The following is a 16,208-nucleotide window of genomic DNA, read 5'->3' on the forward strand; positions in this document are numbered from 1 at the left end:
ATGGATGTCTTTAAGAAAGGTTTCTCCATTGCTAAAGAAGGTGTGGTAGCTGCTGCAGAGAAGACCAAGCAGGGAGTGACAGAAGCTGCTGAGAAGACTAAAGAAGGGGTGATGTATGTAGGTAAGAGAGGCTGTTTTTAAACTGTATTTTGAGCATGAACTGCTGTGTAGATTATCCCTGAGGAGGTCTAGGGGAATTATATTGTGGCTAGAGCTCGAGAGTGAATGGTGGGAGGTCTGGATAGCATCCTCAGCTCTGTCGCAGAGTTGCTGTGTAAGCCTGGAGTGCCACATCCTCCCCGTGCCTCAGTTTCCCCAACCATAGATTAGACAGAGAAACAACCACTACTTCAGGGGATGCAGAACTAATGCAATGTTAAGGAGCAGATGCCAAGGTGGACGGTTTCTGTTATGACTATTTGCTGATTGTTTGCAGGGTGAGTCACTCACTCCCCAAGCATCAGAGCACTGCTGGTCTCCGCTTCACCTCCACACTGTGAGAGACATGCTGAGGAGGTCCCTGAGAGAAGCCAGCAGGGTTATTAAGTGGGGATTGCAGGATGCATCTGTTTCCCCACAAACATGCCACTTTATCTTGAAACCCTCCTCTTTTTGACTGATGCATTAACCTTGCTTTACAAGAGTTGCCCAGATCAGTTTTACCCAAAGGATAGGATCTGGAAAACAGCATGAATGATGTCCTGCCTAGAGACCTCTCTCACAGTTAATGTGCTGTTTCAGAACCTTTTCAAGGTCACCCTCAAAACCCACTATATCCACCATCTAGCACATGCAATTGTATGGCTGGATGGTCAGATATTCCAGATAATGTAAAATCTATGAAGTCTTAGGTTCTTAAGACTGATTACCTCATTGCTGATTACTGCATCTCACACAGCTTTTTATGTTTGCTAGATATGCGAGAGAGGGAGTGTTTAGTAGGAAAGTTTACATACAGGCTCTTCCTGCTGTTGTGCTGCAACATCCATAGCTGTATGTAGCTACTATATTTAAAACACCTCTCTTGACAATAGCTACAAATTTGTACATTACAAACGAACACAAATTTTATGTGTAGGAGATCTGGTAATGTTTTCATTCTGAAATTTTAAATACTCAAATACTGGTGTGCTGTAAACGAACATATGTAACAGTTCACATTTCAATTTGAAGCTGACTCACAAAGCAAAAAGGTGAACAGCATCCACATAAACAACTGAAACACCAGCCTGCAAAACGTCACGCCTAGGTGTCAAATCATAGCATCACTCTTGCTCCAGCTGCTTCGTGATTTGAGGGTGCCAGACAGGTTATTCTGAACCTTTATACATAATTCCTCACATCTCTGTTCAGTGATCTGGTACGTCTCCATACTGTGGCCTGGGTTTCAGTTTTGCAGAGCCGTGAGGTAGAGTCTGCTTATGAGATCCTAACCTTTTCAATGAAGTTTTCTAAAAACCTTCTTAAAACCTAAATCTCGGAATGAGGCTCCAATAAGGATCAAGGCTAAGATTCAGTGCTTTCTCCTCTTATTTTTTTTATTTGGGTTGTTGGTATAGTGCCAATTCCTGCCCTGTCATGCACTGCATAGTGCTTTGCCTTGGCTGATTCAGTTCCTGTTGCATGCTGGGGAATGCTCAGCCCTTTGGAAAAAAGTCAGTCTTTCACAGTCAGGATAAATAATGGCCAGATGCTGATTAGCTCAGAGAATTGGTTTTTAAGTAAGAAGAGGAAGTGGAAGCCAAGTGTATCGATTAGAACTGGAATGATTAGTATGTTCATGCTGCCTTTTCTCACTCTGTGCCACATGAAGAGTTAATCACAGACCTGAACTGTTCCTTCCTTGCTCCTTCATTTGCAGAGCCCTGTCCCAGCAGCTTGGCCTAGAGTGTTATGTGTTGCATCCTGAATTTTTGGATGCTAGGAGAAAATAATACTGGTATAAAATCTTGAAGGTCCTTTCAGAACATAAGGAAAGGGAGGAAAAAACCCAAAGCCAAGGATGGATGAAGTGGATCCTTGACTTTCATTCAGGTTTGTGTGAACTCACTGCTGACTCTCCAAGGAGGATTCCAGATGTCTGGACATGACTACGGCACCCGATGAGTCACTTGCTGCCGCCCCAGGAGAACAAAATGATGCTTATTCAGAGGCATCCGCCTGGAGCAGACAGCATCACCAGGGCACTGCAGCCACCTCATCCCTCCCCTCTGAGCCACGCAGGTTCAGTTCCCACAACCCATGCCAGGGCCAGAGATGCCTCCCTCCTGTGCTAACACTGCAATGCGGTTCACAGCTGGGCTGGTTGGAGATACGGCTGTTGCTGGAGGAGCCATGAATCTGCCCCGCCACGTGGCTTGCTGAATAGATAGGGTGGAGAAGAGGGTGCACGAAAAGAGAGAGGGAGAACTCCTGTAGCATGGGCACCTTTGCACTTAGTAAAATCACAGTCTGCTCTCCAAACTATAACAGCCTCTGGGTATACCGAACTGGCACAGTCAATGTGTGTCCAGCAGCTGATTTGGTGGGATGTCTTTTTTTATTTGGTTTAAATAGGGGGATAAGTGGTGATGAAGTTAATGAAGTTAATGCAAAGCTGCACCAGAGTATTGAGTGCCCTTTAATTACGGATCATTAGTACCCTTTAACACTATAATTCAGGAAGCCTCAACAAAGAATACACTTCTAAGTTTCCAGAACAGCTTTCGACCACACATGTTGCAGAATGCCCCAAGGCACCAAGCTTTACACAAACAGAGTGTCTCGACCAAGCATGAACTCCCACAGGACTTACAGCACATCATAATACTCTTTTCTACCATAAACCTTTTCCCACTGCACAATGCTCCACCACCTAGGTCACACCCTTGATATACCAAAGCTCTTAGAGATGACTCACAGCACTCAAAAGTTCATGCATCCTGCCTCTTTTAATTCTGTGTACACAAGCTGCAGGCAAGGACTAATGAGTGAAATGAGATAGAGCATCAGTTGATTGCTTTCTGATTCAACAGATTCGGGTGGCTGGCAAGGGTATGCACCAGAAGGTCAGGTTTCAAGTGGTGAATGGTGGACTCTGAGCCTGAGTCATTGGGTGTGGTCAGGGCTGTGGATTAGGAAGATGAGGCAAGGTCTCCCCAGGCTGCAGCAGAGGCACTTCCCAGTGCCACCGCTTCTGTTGTGAAGTGGATGCCAAGGTGTTTCTTCTACCTGCATCCCTCCTTTTTGGAACTATTGATGTTTTGGAACACCAAAAAACATGTCACCCACCCAATCTCCCTGCGAAGGAATTGAGCCCAGATAGTCATCTTAAATCAAAAGTCTGGTAAAAAAATACACAGAAGTAAATCTCCTGTCTCACTAACCATGGTTACTGCAAAACTGAAACATATGCAAAGCTTAGTACAGCAATTTATATACTTCGCTTGCCTAACAACTGCTCTTTGACCAAAAAAAGAGCAAAGAAGAGCTAAGCTTGAACATCTGTGTCTGATGTGAGATGATCTTGTATGTTGAATCAATACTGTGGCAGGCTTTGGTTGGAATGGCAATGGGAGGGAAACTGAAGCAAGATGGTGTCTCAATTGAACTGTGTGCATTTGGCCCACTCAGGAGTTCGTGTTCATGGCTTGAGACTTGTATCTGCCCTGCTCACTGCTGTGCTCCTGTCACATATGTATGTCATGGGCATCATTTTTCAGCCCAGTTTACAGCAGTGCACGTTTATGGTACACATCAGTAGCAACTGCTGTTTAGAACAGTAACAAGTATAAAGTAAAAAGACTTCATCTCTTCAGTTTGAACACAGTTTGGGAGGGTGGAGTGAAATGTTGATAGCGTTATTGCAGTAAACCAGCTTTGTTCTGCCCAGGCAATGCTTAAAACCACCGAAATAAATCAACAATTGAGAATTACTTTCAATAGTGCGTAACACGTATTCAGCAAGACAGAGCTGGGCTGGATCTGTTGTTATCAGGGTGCTGCACCTGTTTTGCTTTTCAGGCTGTCAATGAGAGTGAGATGTGGTTTGTAGCTGATTTATCCCACCACACCCATGGATGCTCCCGGTACCCCTGGAGTTGAAGATCTGTCCGACTCTTTGTTTCTATTGCTTTGACAGTTGGCCATAAAAATCCTTTTGTTGTATCAGTACAGGAAACGAGCCTGTATAGGCGCAGATGATTTACAGAATACAGTAAAGTGAGACCAGTGGAACCTTTTGGCATGTGTTGGTTTAACTTCCAACAGAGATAAATTTGATCCTTTATTTTTGTGATGTGAAAAAGCATCTAGTTACTGCAAGGGCTGCCTATCTATTGTATGATTTAGCCCACTATGTGCAACAGTATACAAATAGGAGGGAGGTATAGCAGGTCACTTCAAGCATGGAGGAAAACTGCAGAGATTAATTATTCCTTAAGGGCTATTTGCATTGCAAACCAAATGCCCTCACATCCTGTTAGCCTTTCTGCCTTGTGAACAGCAAGATAGATTGCAATGTAAGCATACATATGGTATACTTCATAATTTTGAGTTAAAAACATCTGCATTCTGTTTATCACTGTGAACAGGCACTTACAGCCTAGGCTGAGGCACTGACGTGGGAATCTAGTAACTAAGTACGTAGTAGGTGGTTGGTTGTTCTGCAAATTCAACCTCAGGTTTCTCCAGAGTCTTTATTACAGGTATAAGACTGACGCAGGTGATATTTCACCAGGTGACTTAATATACATTTGTGTTTACAATTAGCTTAACATTGATTTACCTCCACTCAGTTGTTCTTTTCATTTTGGAAGCATCCCAGAGACAATTTTTCATACTTCAGCATGGTATAATCAAGAATTTTCAGGTCTAGGCATCTCCAGACAATTTGCAGTTGAAGTTGTCCAACTCTGACTTTACTGGGGAAGGGAGCTGATCCCTTCCGCTGGCTCTCCAAATGGTTGTGTCTTAGCAGGAGGTGCCGGCAGCACCACAGCTCTCCACTGCACCTCGTAGGAACAGAAAGCCATCCATGTCCAAAAACCAGGAGGTTCTTTGCCAGGTAGCACTGATGGGCTGTGTGTTTCCTTTCACAGGTACCAAAACCAAGGAAGGTGTAGTGCAAAGCGTGACCTCAGGTAAGAGTGCAGCCCTGAGAGAGACACATAAATCTGTGATGGGTTGCTGGACCTCTTGATGTGGCCATCGTTCCTGCCAAATGGAAGGTCTCTGGGGGGCAGCAGTGATCTGCGTGACCTTCTGTTTGATGAATGGAGAATGTTTTCCAGGAGTGATGGTTCAGGGTCTGGCATTTGCAAGTGCACATGGATGAGAGAAAATATTTGATCAGTAGAGCAGGTCAAAAAACATCTAACAGATGTTGCTCAGCAGATTCAGATGATTCACAGCAATTTAGACATTTAACAATGTCAAGATGCTGCCTAGCATGCAGAGAGGGTCCCGTCAGGCTAAAACTGTTGTCTTTGAGACACTCCTGACAGGCAGTCCAAGAGTCAGAAACCCAAAGAGATCCTTCTAGGTATCCCAACCTCCAAGGCTGGGAAGCTGAGTGGACTGCCTTGAAGAGTGATGAATGGATCCCTTCCGTGGAGAATTTAATGATTAATTTAATTTTTTCCCCAGGTACATTAAATCCAACAGAAGGTGCCCTGATAGAGGTAATATGCAGTCTGCAATGCAAAATACCGTATTTGCACAAATGTCTCTTAGTATCTTACAGTGAATTTTTCATTCTCCAGTTGTCTACAAAGCCTGACAAGCTGCAGGGCTGCTCTCCGAGCAGCATTTTGAGTCAGGCAAACCCCTCACATACATAATCTAAATTCAGATGTGATCTCATATAAAAGAAGAACTAAACAGGGACTGTAGCAGGGCCAATTTCTTCTCTTACCTCAGTACAAACGTTTTATTGTCCTAGTGAACTTGGCAGCCTTTTGGGAGTGCCTGGCTCATTGACTTTCTGCTTTTGTTGCTCAGTTGCTGAGAAGACCAAAGAGCAGGCCAATGTGGTGGGAGAAGCTGTAGTAGCCAGTGTGAACACAGTGGCAAACAAGACTGTAGAAGGAGCAGAGACCATCGTGGCCACTACAGGAGTTGTAAAAAAGGTATGTTTGTTTCTTCAGCAATATTCAGGATGAAAGAGTCATCTAGAATCATAGAATGGTTTGTGTTGGAAGGGACCTTAAAGATCATCTAGTTCTAACCCACCTGCCATGAGCAGACACACCTCCCACTAGACCAGGTTGCTGAAACACTTGCAATTCATGCTTTTACATATTCAGTGAGAGGTTTTCAGCAATGTCTGCTTTGATATAATGTTTAATATTACTGTATAATGCTAACATAATTACAGAATCATTTAGTTTGGAAGGGACCACTTGAGATCATCTAGTCCAACTCCCTAAGGGTAGTGAGAGCATGTTGCCCAGGACTGTATCTCCACAGATGGAGACTCTACAGTATCCCTGAGCAACCTGTGCCAGTGTTTGACCACTCTCATAGGAAAAAAAGTGTTTTCCTATGTTCAGATGGACATGTTAATCAACTCATGCCCATTGTGTCCTGTCTCGTCAGCAGGCACTGCTGGCAAGAGCCCAGCTTCCCGTTTTCTGATGAATGTAGATAAGCATTCTTCCCAGGGACTTGAGTAGACACCGGTCCAGGCTGCAGTGGGCATGTGGCCAGGGTCAGAGCTGAGGGACCTGCGGGGTGTGAAGGAGCAGGAGCGAAGCCTTGCCCTGACACCTTGATCCCGGCCCAGTCAATCTGCAGGCAGCAGAGGGCAGCAGCAATTCAGGCAGGGAGCCTGATCCTCCTGCTCTGCTATGTGCTCACTTTGACAACTGGTTCATAAAGGCCATGGGACACAGATTGTGCATGGGTTAAGCCAGCTTAGGATGAAGCATCTTCTGTCCTCCAGCCTAACTTGGCAAACTGGGTTGCTTCAAATGAGGGCTTAAAGGGGATGTGAAGGAGCAGAACAACTCCCTAGATGAAGGCAGAGTTGATCATCAGAGAAGATGCTTTTACTGGGTGGTAACAAACCGCAACCATTTGTACTTGTACTTGAGGCTAATATTTGGGAGCTGTTTCGTAAGCCTGGCTGCATTTCCGCTCTTCAGAGAGCTGTGATCAATGGCATTGATAGCATCATGAGGTAGATGAGTCACAGCAAACCCAAACGCAGAATCAAAGCAAAGTGAGGTTGGCCAAAATTGGTTTAATTGTTCACACAGTTTGCTGATGAATTTCCTGACCTGCACGTAAACACATTGTGATGTGAAACAAAACTTCTACACACCATATAAATCCTGAGAGAATAGCCTAACAAAAGAGACCAGCAGCTACGGATGACGCAAAATGTTCTCCTGAAAGCATGTGAAATCAGCAGATACAGAAGTTGTGCTAAGCCCTTGGGATAAGTTTAATCTCTGTTCCCTCAGGGAACAGCAGTTAGGCTGCAGCAGTGCAAACAGTGATTCATAATTCCATGGGGCCAGGCAACCCCCTTTTACCTTTTGACTGACTGGGTGCAGGGTGGCTGACCCAGGAGACCTAGGAATTTGCTGATGGTAGAAATCCATCCTCCTGATACTGAGCTGTCTCCCCTTCTGGCAAGGACTCAGCAACAGCGATAGTCTATTTTGTCCTAAGTGAGAGCCCCCCTCAAAGACTGATGACCTACAACTTACAGGTGTTAATTTCAGACCTCAAACTGGTCAACGTTATCTGCTTCTACCCTTGTGCAGGTAGGCCCTGAGAAAATCAGAGATTCTTTCACCCTGGTGGTGGTTCTGGGTTATGCAGGCTGCGAGCAATATACAAAAGCTGTGAGTTTTCCAGCTGCATCTGAATTGTCATTCTCGCATCTTCATTGATGTCTGTCTGTTTAGTGTTAAAATGGGTATTGACCCACAAATAAAGAAGTGGGAAGTGTCATGTGTCAAAGGGCAGAGTAAATGAGGGAGACAGGGAATGGCTTTGGATGCAGTAACATGGTGTTACACCAAATAGCAGAGGTGGACAGCAGAAGGAAAACAGGAAAAATAAGGCAAAAGAAGTCACAGGAGAATGAAATTTAGGAAAATGTTTGTGTGAAAGAGAGAGGTCATCTACTTTACTCATTTAGTTCAGTTTAGATTAGGAGTGTGAATCTTGTAGTCATCCTCACTCGCTATACTTCAGTCGCATTTGCTAGATACCTTTTGGATAGCAATAACATGAAAGATTGAGCTCCATATGCACACCAAGTGCATCCCAACTGCTAATGGTTAATTGCCTCAGAGCCAGAGCTGCTCTGGAGGGAGGGCCCTGAAAGGAGCCGGGGGGGGGGGTTGTGTTGTGCTCTTGGCACCAGCTGTTTTCTCCAGGTCCGCTCCTATTGTGCTGTACAATTTGCCAATGGAAAATACAGTCAGATGCTGCCAAGAGCAGCACCAGGCACCATGATGCAAGTGAGAGACCCACTGGAGATACACTAAGAAGAGTAATAAGGTATAGCAGTTGCCTGATTAAAAAATCAATACCTACTGTTATCATCTCACAATCATGGAATTATGCACAAGCATTTCAGCCCCTAAAGTTTCAGAGAGCTGTTACATCCAGTCCTGAGACTTGTTCATGCTCCACCTTGTCCTCCTTCTGTCTAACTGCAAAGAGCAGTTTCTAGCATCTTATTTATGTTTTCAACTGTCTCTAGTGTTGTTCCCTGCTGACTTTATATAGGGGTGTTCAAAATGCCATAGAATCTGTGTGAATGCATGGCACTGAGCACTGCAACAGAATGATTCAAATCTGGGGAGTTGAGAGGCCTAGGAGGCATGTCCCTAGCTGAGCATTCCCAGTATTAGTATCAATTACAGAAAGCTTGTTGACATTTAGTCTGTACATTTGACAGCTGGGGTCAGTGGCAGGCACATACTAGCAAGGAGTGGGGAACTCTTAAGGATTCTGCATTAAGTTTGCTTGGGGCAGCAGCCGCAGGGTGATTGAGGTCTGCGGGTATATCAGATGGTGACCTTGGCCACAGGGAAGAATTCATCCATTTTGCAGGACGTGGCAGGCACTGAAATGTGGACACGCTTGGACAATGTTAGTTGACAGCTCCTTGCTGTCCTCAGTGGGAGCACTTGGAGCCACATAGAAAGAAACAGAGCTGAAATAACTTTATGCCTGTGGAGGGGTGACAAGCATCAGGTAAGAGCAACCTCAAGTAGCGTTGGCATCACCTAGTAGGGCTTTGGCACTAGCCTGGTCACTGCTGAGTGCAAGAAAGTACTGGCTCATTTAGAGGACTTTTTAAATAGAAACTAAAAGATATGTAAGTTAGGAGACTATAAACCTCCCACAATTTTTCTGATATGCAAAGGAATGAGACCCATCAGTAATGTGTTTTGTCTGTGGTTCTGCAACCAGTCCCAAGGGGGAACATTAAGGGATTTTAGTGAGATAACCACCCACTAAACATCTCTGTCTTAGAAGAGGATTAATTCTTTGTCTACATGACACAGCACAAAGTTTGCTGCATTGCAGACACCACGTGGTTGGGAGCAAGCACATGTACGTACACACACACGCACTCTCATAACACGTCCCTTGGGGTCGAATAATTTTCCCAGTAGCTGACGCTTCCCTATGCCCTCTACGTAGATCTTCCCTTCGATCTATTTGCTGTCTCAGTTTTTATATGGTGTAGTTGTCAGTTCATGGCTCTGTCATTTTGAATTGGGTTTGATCTTTCTTTGATTTCATTAATTCTTTGAACAGTTGTCAGCTCTGTGCAACTGCTGGGTGCATTCACTGGATCACGTTGTTTCTGTCTGTGCTCAATCTAGCGCATGTGTACCGCACCCATGCCACGGCTTATTGCTTTCATAACAACTGCATGTTTTGAATATGAACGGTTGATGTTCATATTCTGCTCCCTTAAACCCTGCAACGGCACCAACACTAAGACAGTTGCACCAAAGGAATTAGAAGCAGAAACTGATGAGTGACCTCCCTGTTTAAGTTTGTTTGGGCAGTGCAAGTGCTGCTAGGAGAGAGTAACCAAGGGTAACTGAGAGACCACCAAGAGCAGACCTGCTAAGCAGGAGAAGCAGGGAAATCAACAACTGCACTAGTTTACAATTAAGTGGACTAAATAGTCGAAACTTTTCTCCTTTGTATGCAAGCTTCAGCCTTCGTATTCAAGCTTCTTCACTGATGCAGTGATGCATCCCAGTGGTATCCTTCAGCGTCCCATGGAGCAGGGGAGACTGCAAAAACAGCGTGGCGTGGCATACTTTGCCTACATGCACTTTTTCTGTGCTTCCCTCTGCCTCATCAGTGCTTCCAGGTGTACATTTTTCACATGGACGAGAGCTGAGTTAGAGGCACTGGTGAAGCCTTAAAGTCTGCAAGACTCTGTGTGTGCTTCATTTGTGCTCCAGTAATTCTGTAGGATAATAAAAGGATAAGCATTATTAAATATGTATTGTTTGTAAAAGCAGCCCCAGGGAAAAACCCAAAGAGAGTCTGGCTGTGAACTGGATGAAAACAAAGCTACCCCAAGAGTCTACCAGGTTTGTACTGTAAGATGGGAATCCTGTGAGCCCATCTGTCTGTCCTGTCAGTGGGTCCACTCACTTTAATCATGGGTTGACCTCTTACTCAGAGCTCTCAGCATCATTCAGGGCACATTCAGCCCGAAACCCATCCAGGACAGCCCATCCACAGGACCTGTCAGGTTGCCTGAGGCTTTACAAGGGAGTGGTCTGGTGATGCTGCCAAGTAGCATTGCTTTTGCTCCAATGCCCAAGGTCAAGAGCTCTACAGGAGGCTGAACCTTTCTCTGCCTTATGCAATTGATGTCCCATTGCGGGCTGTTAAATTTGTAGCAGATTAGGTTTCCAGCAAATCTTTCTGGTTGTATGGCCTTAAAATAATAATAATAATAAAAAGAACAGAGAAATCTTGCTTGCCACTGAATTTGTTGAGTTTTTGATGCATCCAACATTTAGACTCTGCGTGCTTTCTCTGTTAGATAAGGAAGATAATCCTGATAAGTTTGTTTATGTCAGAATTTTGGGGGATGGTAAAATAAATAAATCACTGGCCTATAACATGTTATGGATAAAAATATAAATTCCATTTCACGTATGGACTTGGCCAGCAGAGCATACAACACATTTGCTGAGCTGAAAAAGGGAATTTCACAGAACCTGTGAAATAGAGAAATCTGAAGAATCAAGGTGTAATTATTTTGTTTGGGGGTTTTTGGTTTTTTCTTTTTTTTTTCAAAATCTGTGAACTTTTCAAATCTGTTTTTAAAAAAGCATATTAAAATACCTGACCCCAGAAGCCTATAGTGCACTCTATTTAAGACCTCTTCACATTGCACAGGAATATTTTTATAAATGGCAGGTCCTAACTTGTTGAGCTTTTCATTAGCCACATCTGAACATGTAACCATGTTTCATAACCTTAGTGAAGTATCGTATTTTATATATATATATATAAAACCTTATATAGGGTGTATATTCTATATACAAATATATTTATACATATTTTAGAACTTGTATAGTATTCCTGTAATATAATTCCTGTAAAGACTCTAAGGTCCTATGTTTCACTTAGCTACTATGTTAAACTACTTTGGTTTTCTCTCATCTCTAGCCAAAACCACACACACACACAAACACACACACACATGCACAAAAAAAAAATAAAGCTGGGGAGAAACCAGCCCATAATAAACTTAATCTTTTTCTTTTTTTCTTTTTCTATTTTCATTTTAAATACTTTTTCTAAGACAATACATGATTTTGGAGGGGGTAGGTGTGTGGAAATCTGCTTGCTGTTTAAGAGCAGGAGAAGTGTTACTAATTAATTCATGGTTGCAACATGCCTTTCCCTTAGAACATTTTATCCCTTTTAATGAGGAGATGAACACTGAAAGGAATGGCACAGTTGCTGCTGTCCTCCAGAGAAGCTGGATTTTCAGCCTTGCTTTCTTGCCCAGCATCACACTGCGAGTCAATGCTACAGCTGGGGTCAGTACCCAGGAACTTCTGGCTCTTCATCCAAAGTGAAAACCCTCACATCACATGGTCCTCCTCTGTATATTGTTTTCCTGGCTAGTCATCAAAATCCCCAGCCAGCTAACACCCAGCTGAAGAATGCAGCCCTTCCTCATCTCATGCTCACTGTTCTGAGCAGGGTGGGAAGCGCGTGAGAAAAAGGCTGTGAGACAACATCCCTAACACAGCCTGACACCTCTTCATCCTGCGATTGTGCTGGTTCCTCCAACACAGTTTAGAAACACGATCCAGAAACATGGTTGTTTCCCTTTCTGGAAATAGATGGATGAGTCACTTTCATCCTTCGGGAGCAGTCTTGGCAAGAGAGCACAATTTAAGAGGTATAATAAGCAGAACAATAGCTGAACCAGGGATTCTACAGCCCACCCATCGCTCTTGGATGCAGTGTCCTGAAAATAGTCCTGAAGAAGGATCCTATTTTCCCTGACTGTTTCCACATCTACCAGAGCTGATCTGCCTGCTCACAGGAAGATGGTCATGCCCTGTAGAAAGGTGAGGTACACTGCACTTGTCCTTGTGCTCCTATGAGTTGTCCACAGTTTTCCTAGTGCAGCTCAGCACCTTCAGCAGTCACCTCTGATTCACCTTCATGATTTCACATGGAAGCTGAAAACCCCACATGTAAAACACCTACAAATTGCCTGCTGTTGCAGCCATTGTCATTGGCTTGCACTGCAGGTTTCTTTTCTTTCTACCTAACCATCAAAAAAACAGTCTGTAAAGCTTCCAAACACAATTTGAGGCAATTTACATGCTTTGACCTAGTGTGCATCGTTGAGTTAAAAGGTGTAGCCATTTTCTATGGCCCTATACACATGTGAAGAGTTTTAAAGCCATAGACAGGATTCTGTGGCTGAATCAGCCTTCATAGAGTAGTAAGCTCTGTTGACATTGTCCTGCTGACAACAGGAAGGTTCACTCATTTTGGAAAGGCTCCATCAGACTGGGGGCCTCTCCCAAGCAGCCTCGGATCCCTGCTGCACTGGAAACTGGAGACCAGAAATTGGTCTCCATGGTGTGCATAATTTAAGGTCATCTGGGCTTTCTTAATGCAGATCAGGTTGATACTAGGAAGAATCATTTCAGACAACACCACAGAGCAAATTAAGGGCATGTTTCTTAGGGGAAAAAAACCCAGTCACACTGTGCTTTTCATATAGAGACACCCCAGTGCATGGCACACTCTCTTAACAAACTAATTATTAGACTCTCAGCAGGGAGGTGAAGGGAATGCCTGGAGCTGCAACAGACTTCAGTACTGGGCTGCAGCTCGTATTTTGGCCATTGTCTTTCTTTGGTGGATTGATCCCTACAGTAGTTTGCATGGACAGCGGGAAGCCTGTGGCAGTATAACGAGGTTACAGCTACATCTCCTGGCTCCCCTTCCCGCCAGAAATGGATCTGAAGTCCAATTTCCAGCTTAAATTTTCATGGGATCTACCTTACATCTATGTAACTGTGAAATCTGTCTATTTTTGTCTTCCTATTTCACATCACCTCTTCTTCCCTTATTCAGTCCCAAAAACAACAGGGGTGTTCTGCTGATGAGAACAGTTGTGACTGGGCAGGAAAATAAGGATGTGTGTGAAAATGAAGGGTATAGTTCCCCAGAACATACAGAGCATGAAGTTCTGCCCACAGCAGGTGTAACAGGGATATTTGATTTGCACAGCTGCACCAGGGAAAGCGGTGGTCTCATGTTTCTAAAATATTGAAATTTAAATGATGAATCTCCCTTCCATGCAGAATTCACTTTTTCTTCACGTAATATATATGTGTTAGGTTCCCTCTATGGTGGCCCTGACTTCATGTAGGAAAAGAGTAAAAATTCAGGGATACTGCTGGGCATGTGTGCTCAAAGGGAACAGAAGCTTTGTGACTTTAGCAGAGTTCCCTGGTGATTTGGGGCTGAATAATAGAGGTCCTGATATTTCTGTTTCCCCCTGCTCTTACTGACTGATTCCATAGAGATGCATTCCTGCTTTCTGTCCATCCCTTGTGCACATCCAGGATGATCAGGATTTTGTCTTCTCTTGCCATGTGGCCAAATCACATTTAAAGGGTTTGCCTGGTAACAATCTTTTTCTCTTCTTTGAATAGGAAGGTAACTGAAAGATATGGGCAAGTAGTTAAAAGAGCCCAAAGTGCTCATGAAAAAGCTTGGACTTCAAACACAAAAAAGCTTATTCTTTGATAATGACAGTTTGTCTGAGGCAAGACATTAATGCCACCATTATGATGTTATATCTGAAATTAGTCTATGCAATGAGTGCTTAGGGTAAATAAAATAATGTGGGAAAAGCTAGACTTGATCTGCTGTACTCTAGGTAAATTCATTTGTTCCTCACAAATTTCTTCACACTGAAGGAGTTAAAAATCTGGTCTCAGTGACAGGAAAGGAAACCTCTGAAAAATAACTGATTTTCTGTATGAAAAAGACCATAAACCAGGTTGCAAGAAATTGAATTGCTTTTCCATAGACATCTGCTCTAACAAGCTGCATGAAAAATGGATTTTGAGCAATATTTGTTATCTATTAAACCCAGTATTTTATGTGTGTGTGTAATGCTCAAACCCATGTTGCACCGTCTGCTCAGGTGGTCTCTCTAAGATCACTGTGATGACTCTGTGTGTGGCAGTAAGGACAAACATCTCTCTTGTGACTTGGCAGGAGGACCTGGCTCCACCGCAGCCACCGGAGCAGCCGGAGGTGGCAGGAGAGCTGGCAGGCACAGGAGGTGGTGGAGAGGTAAGGTGATGTCACGGCCAGGACTTCCCATGGTCCCCGGTCTCTCAAGAGCTCACATGGGCTTTTTCTGTGTTCTGCCCTTTGCCTTCTGTGGTTATAGAGCTGCCATGTGTGGAGCCCATCAATATTCCCACTTTCATGACAAAAAACTGAGGTTTTCCTCTATTTAAATGAATTCTTTTATTTTTTTACCTATTCTACCCATAATGTCTTTTTGAAGCCCTGAGCCAAATGTCAGTCTCTGGGCCAAGCTCTTTCAGTTCTTGAACAAGGAAGGACAACCTCTTATCAGCCAACATAGATGCTTTAAAGGGGCAAAGGCTTCTCAGGTGGTATTCCCTTCATGATTTCGGTCCTAAGGCCTTTGGCTGCCCATTCCACAAGCCCTGCAGCACTGCATGCACCCAAATTCCACAGTTTTCAGGTTCTCTGAAACTCAGACTGTTTTCATGATACCTGAACCTCCCTGAAATCTCAGCTTGCACCTACCACCCTCTGCCAGCCATCGTCCCCTCTGTTAACAGTCCCCAAAAGAGCCCTGCAAATCTGCTTGACTTCACCTCTACACAAGTACTAACGTCAGGGTGTTTTGGGGCGGGAGGTAGACCTGGCAGCAGAATGCTGGATGCTCCTGCCAGTGGCAGCCCTGCCCTGTGCTAACTCCACTTCCACCACATATAAAATCACCCTCTCGCTTTCCCCAGAGGTCTGAGTTACAGCAAGAGTGTGTCTGGTTCCCAGAAGGAATGGATAATTCATTCATTTTCTGCACCGTCCTCATTGTTTTGTAGCTGTTTATGGGGTTTTATGTAGTGACTACTAGCACTGATTTTTCTCCTGTTTTTATTTATATACATTTTCCACTGAAAATATTTAACTTTTTTTTCCTGTCTGTCTTCTCTTACAGGGTGAAAATGAAGGCAATTAATCAACTTAGGGACTTCTAGCTCAAGAGATGGCATTCCAAGAGCATACATGGAAATATTAGCTGACACTACAACAGGAAAATTCTGCTCACTGTAGACAAAAATATTCAGCTCTGTAGTCTTTCACTTGCTTCATAAACCGATTGTACAATATATATAAGCCAGACCCCTCTGATAGTAAGTAAAGTGCAGATGTGTACCAGGGTGCGTGTCTTCTTCTCTGCTTCCTGACCCACTTGCTTTGAGTGTTTTGGTCGGGCTCACTGATCTGTGTCTCACATCCATCTGCACTGGCACTTGGGATCTCTAGGTATTGCTGAAGTATTTTTTTTTTTAACTAATAAAGAAGTGTTTGAACAAGTTTTTTTGGTGGTATTTGCGCATTTTAGATCCTTCCAAACTGATGAACTTTTGGGTAGAAGTGTGGTACAAAATACACAGATCTCACGA

The 16,208-nt window shown here is 43.8% G+C and overlaps 1 protein-coding gene across 1 annotated transcript; it reads left to right on the forward strand.

Moving 5' to 3' along the window:
* On the forward strand, positions 1-15,760 carry SNCG (synuclein gamma; the record flags this gene model as incomplete). Its single annotated transcript, XM_080622015.1, has 5 exons — positions 1-121; positions 5,079-5,120; positions 5,980-6,107; positions 14,755-14,832; positions 15,740-15,760. The coding sequence occupies 5 exons, from the start codon at positions 1-3 to the stop codon at positions 15,758-15,760; spliced, it is 390 nt and encodes a 129-aa protein (XP_080478141.1).
* Positions 15,761-16,208: the final 448 nt, after the last annotated feature.

Source organism: Psittacula echo (genome assembly GCF_963264785.1).
Source record: "Psittacula echo genome assembly, chromosome: 6".
NCBI classification, from domain to species: Eukaryota; Metazoa; Chordata; class Aves; order Psittaciformes; family Psittacidae; genus Psittacula; species Psittacula echo.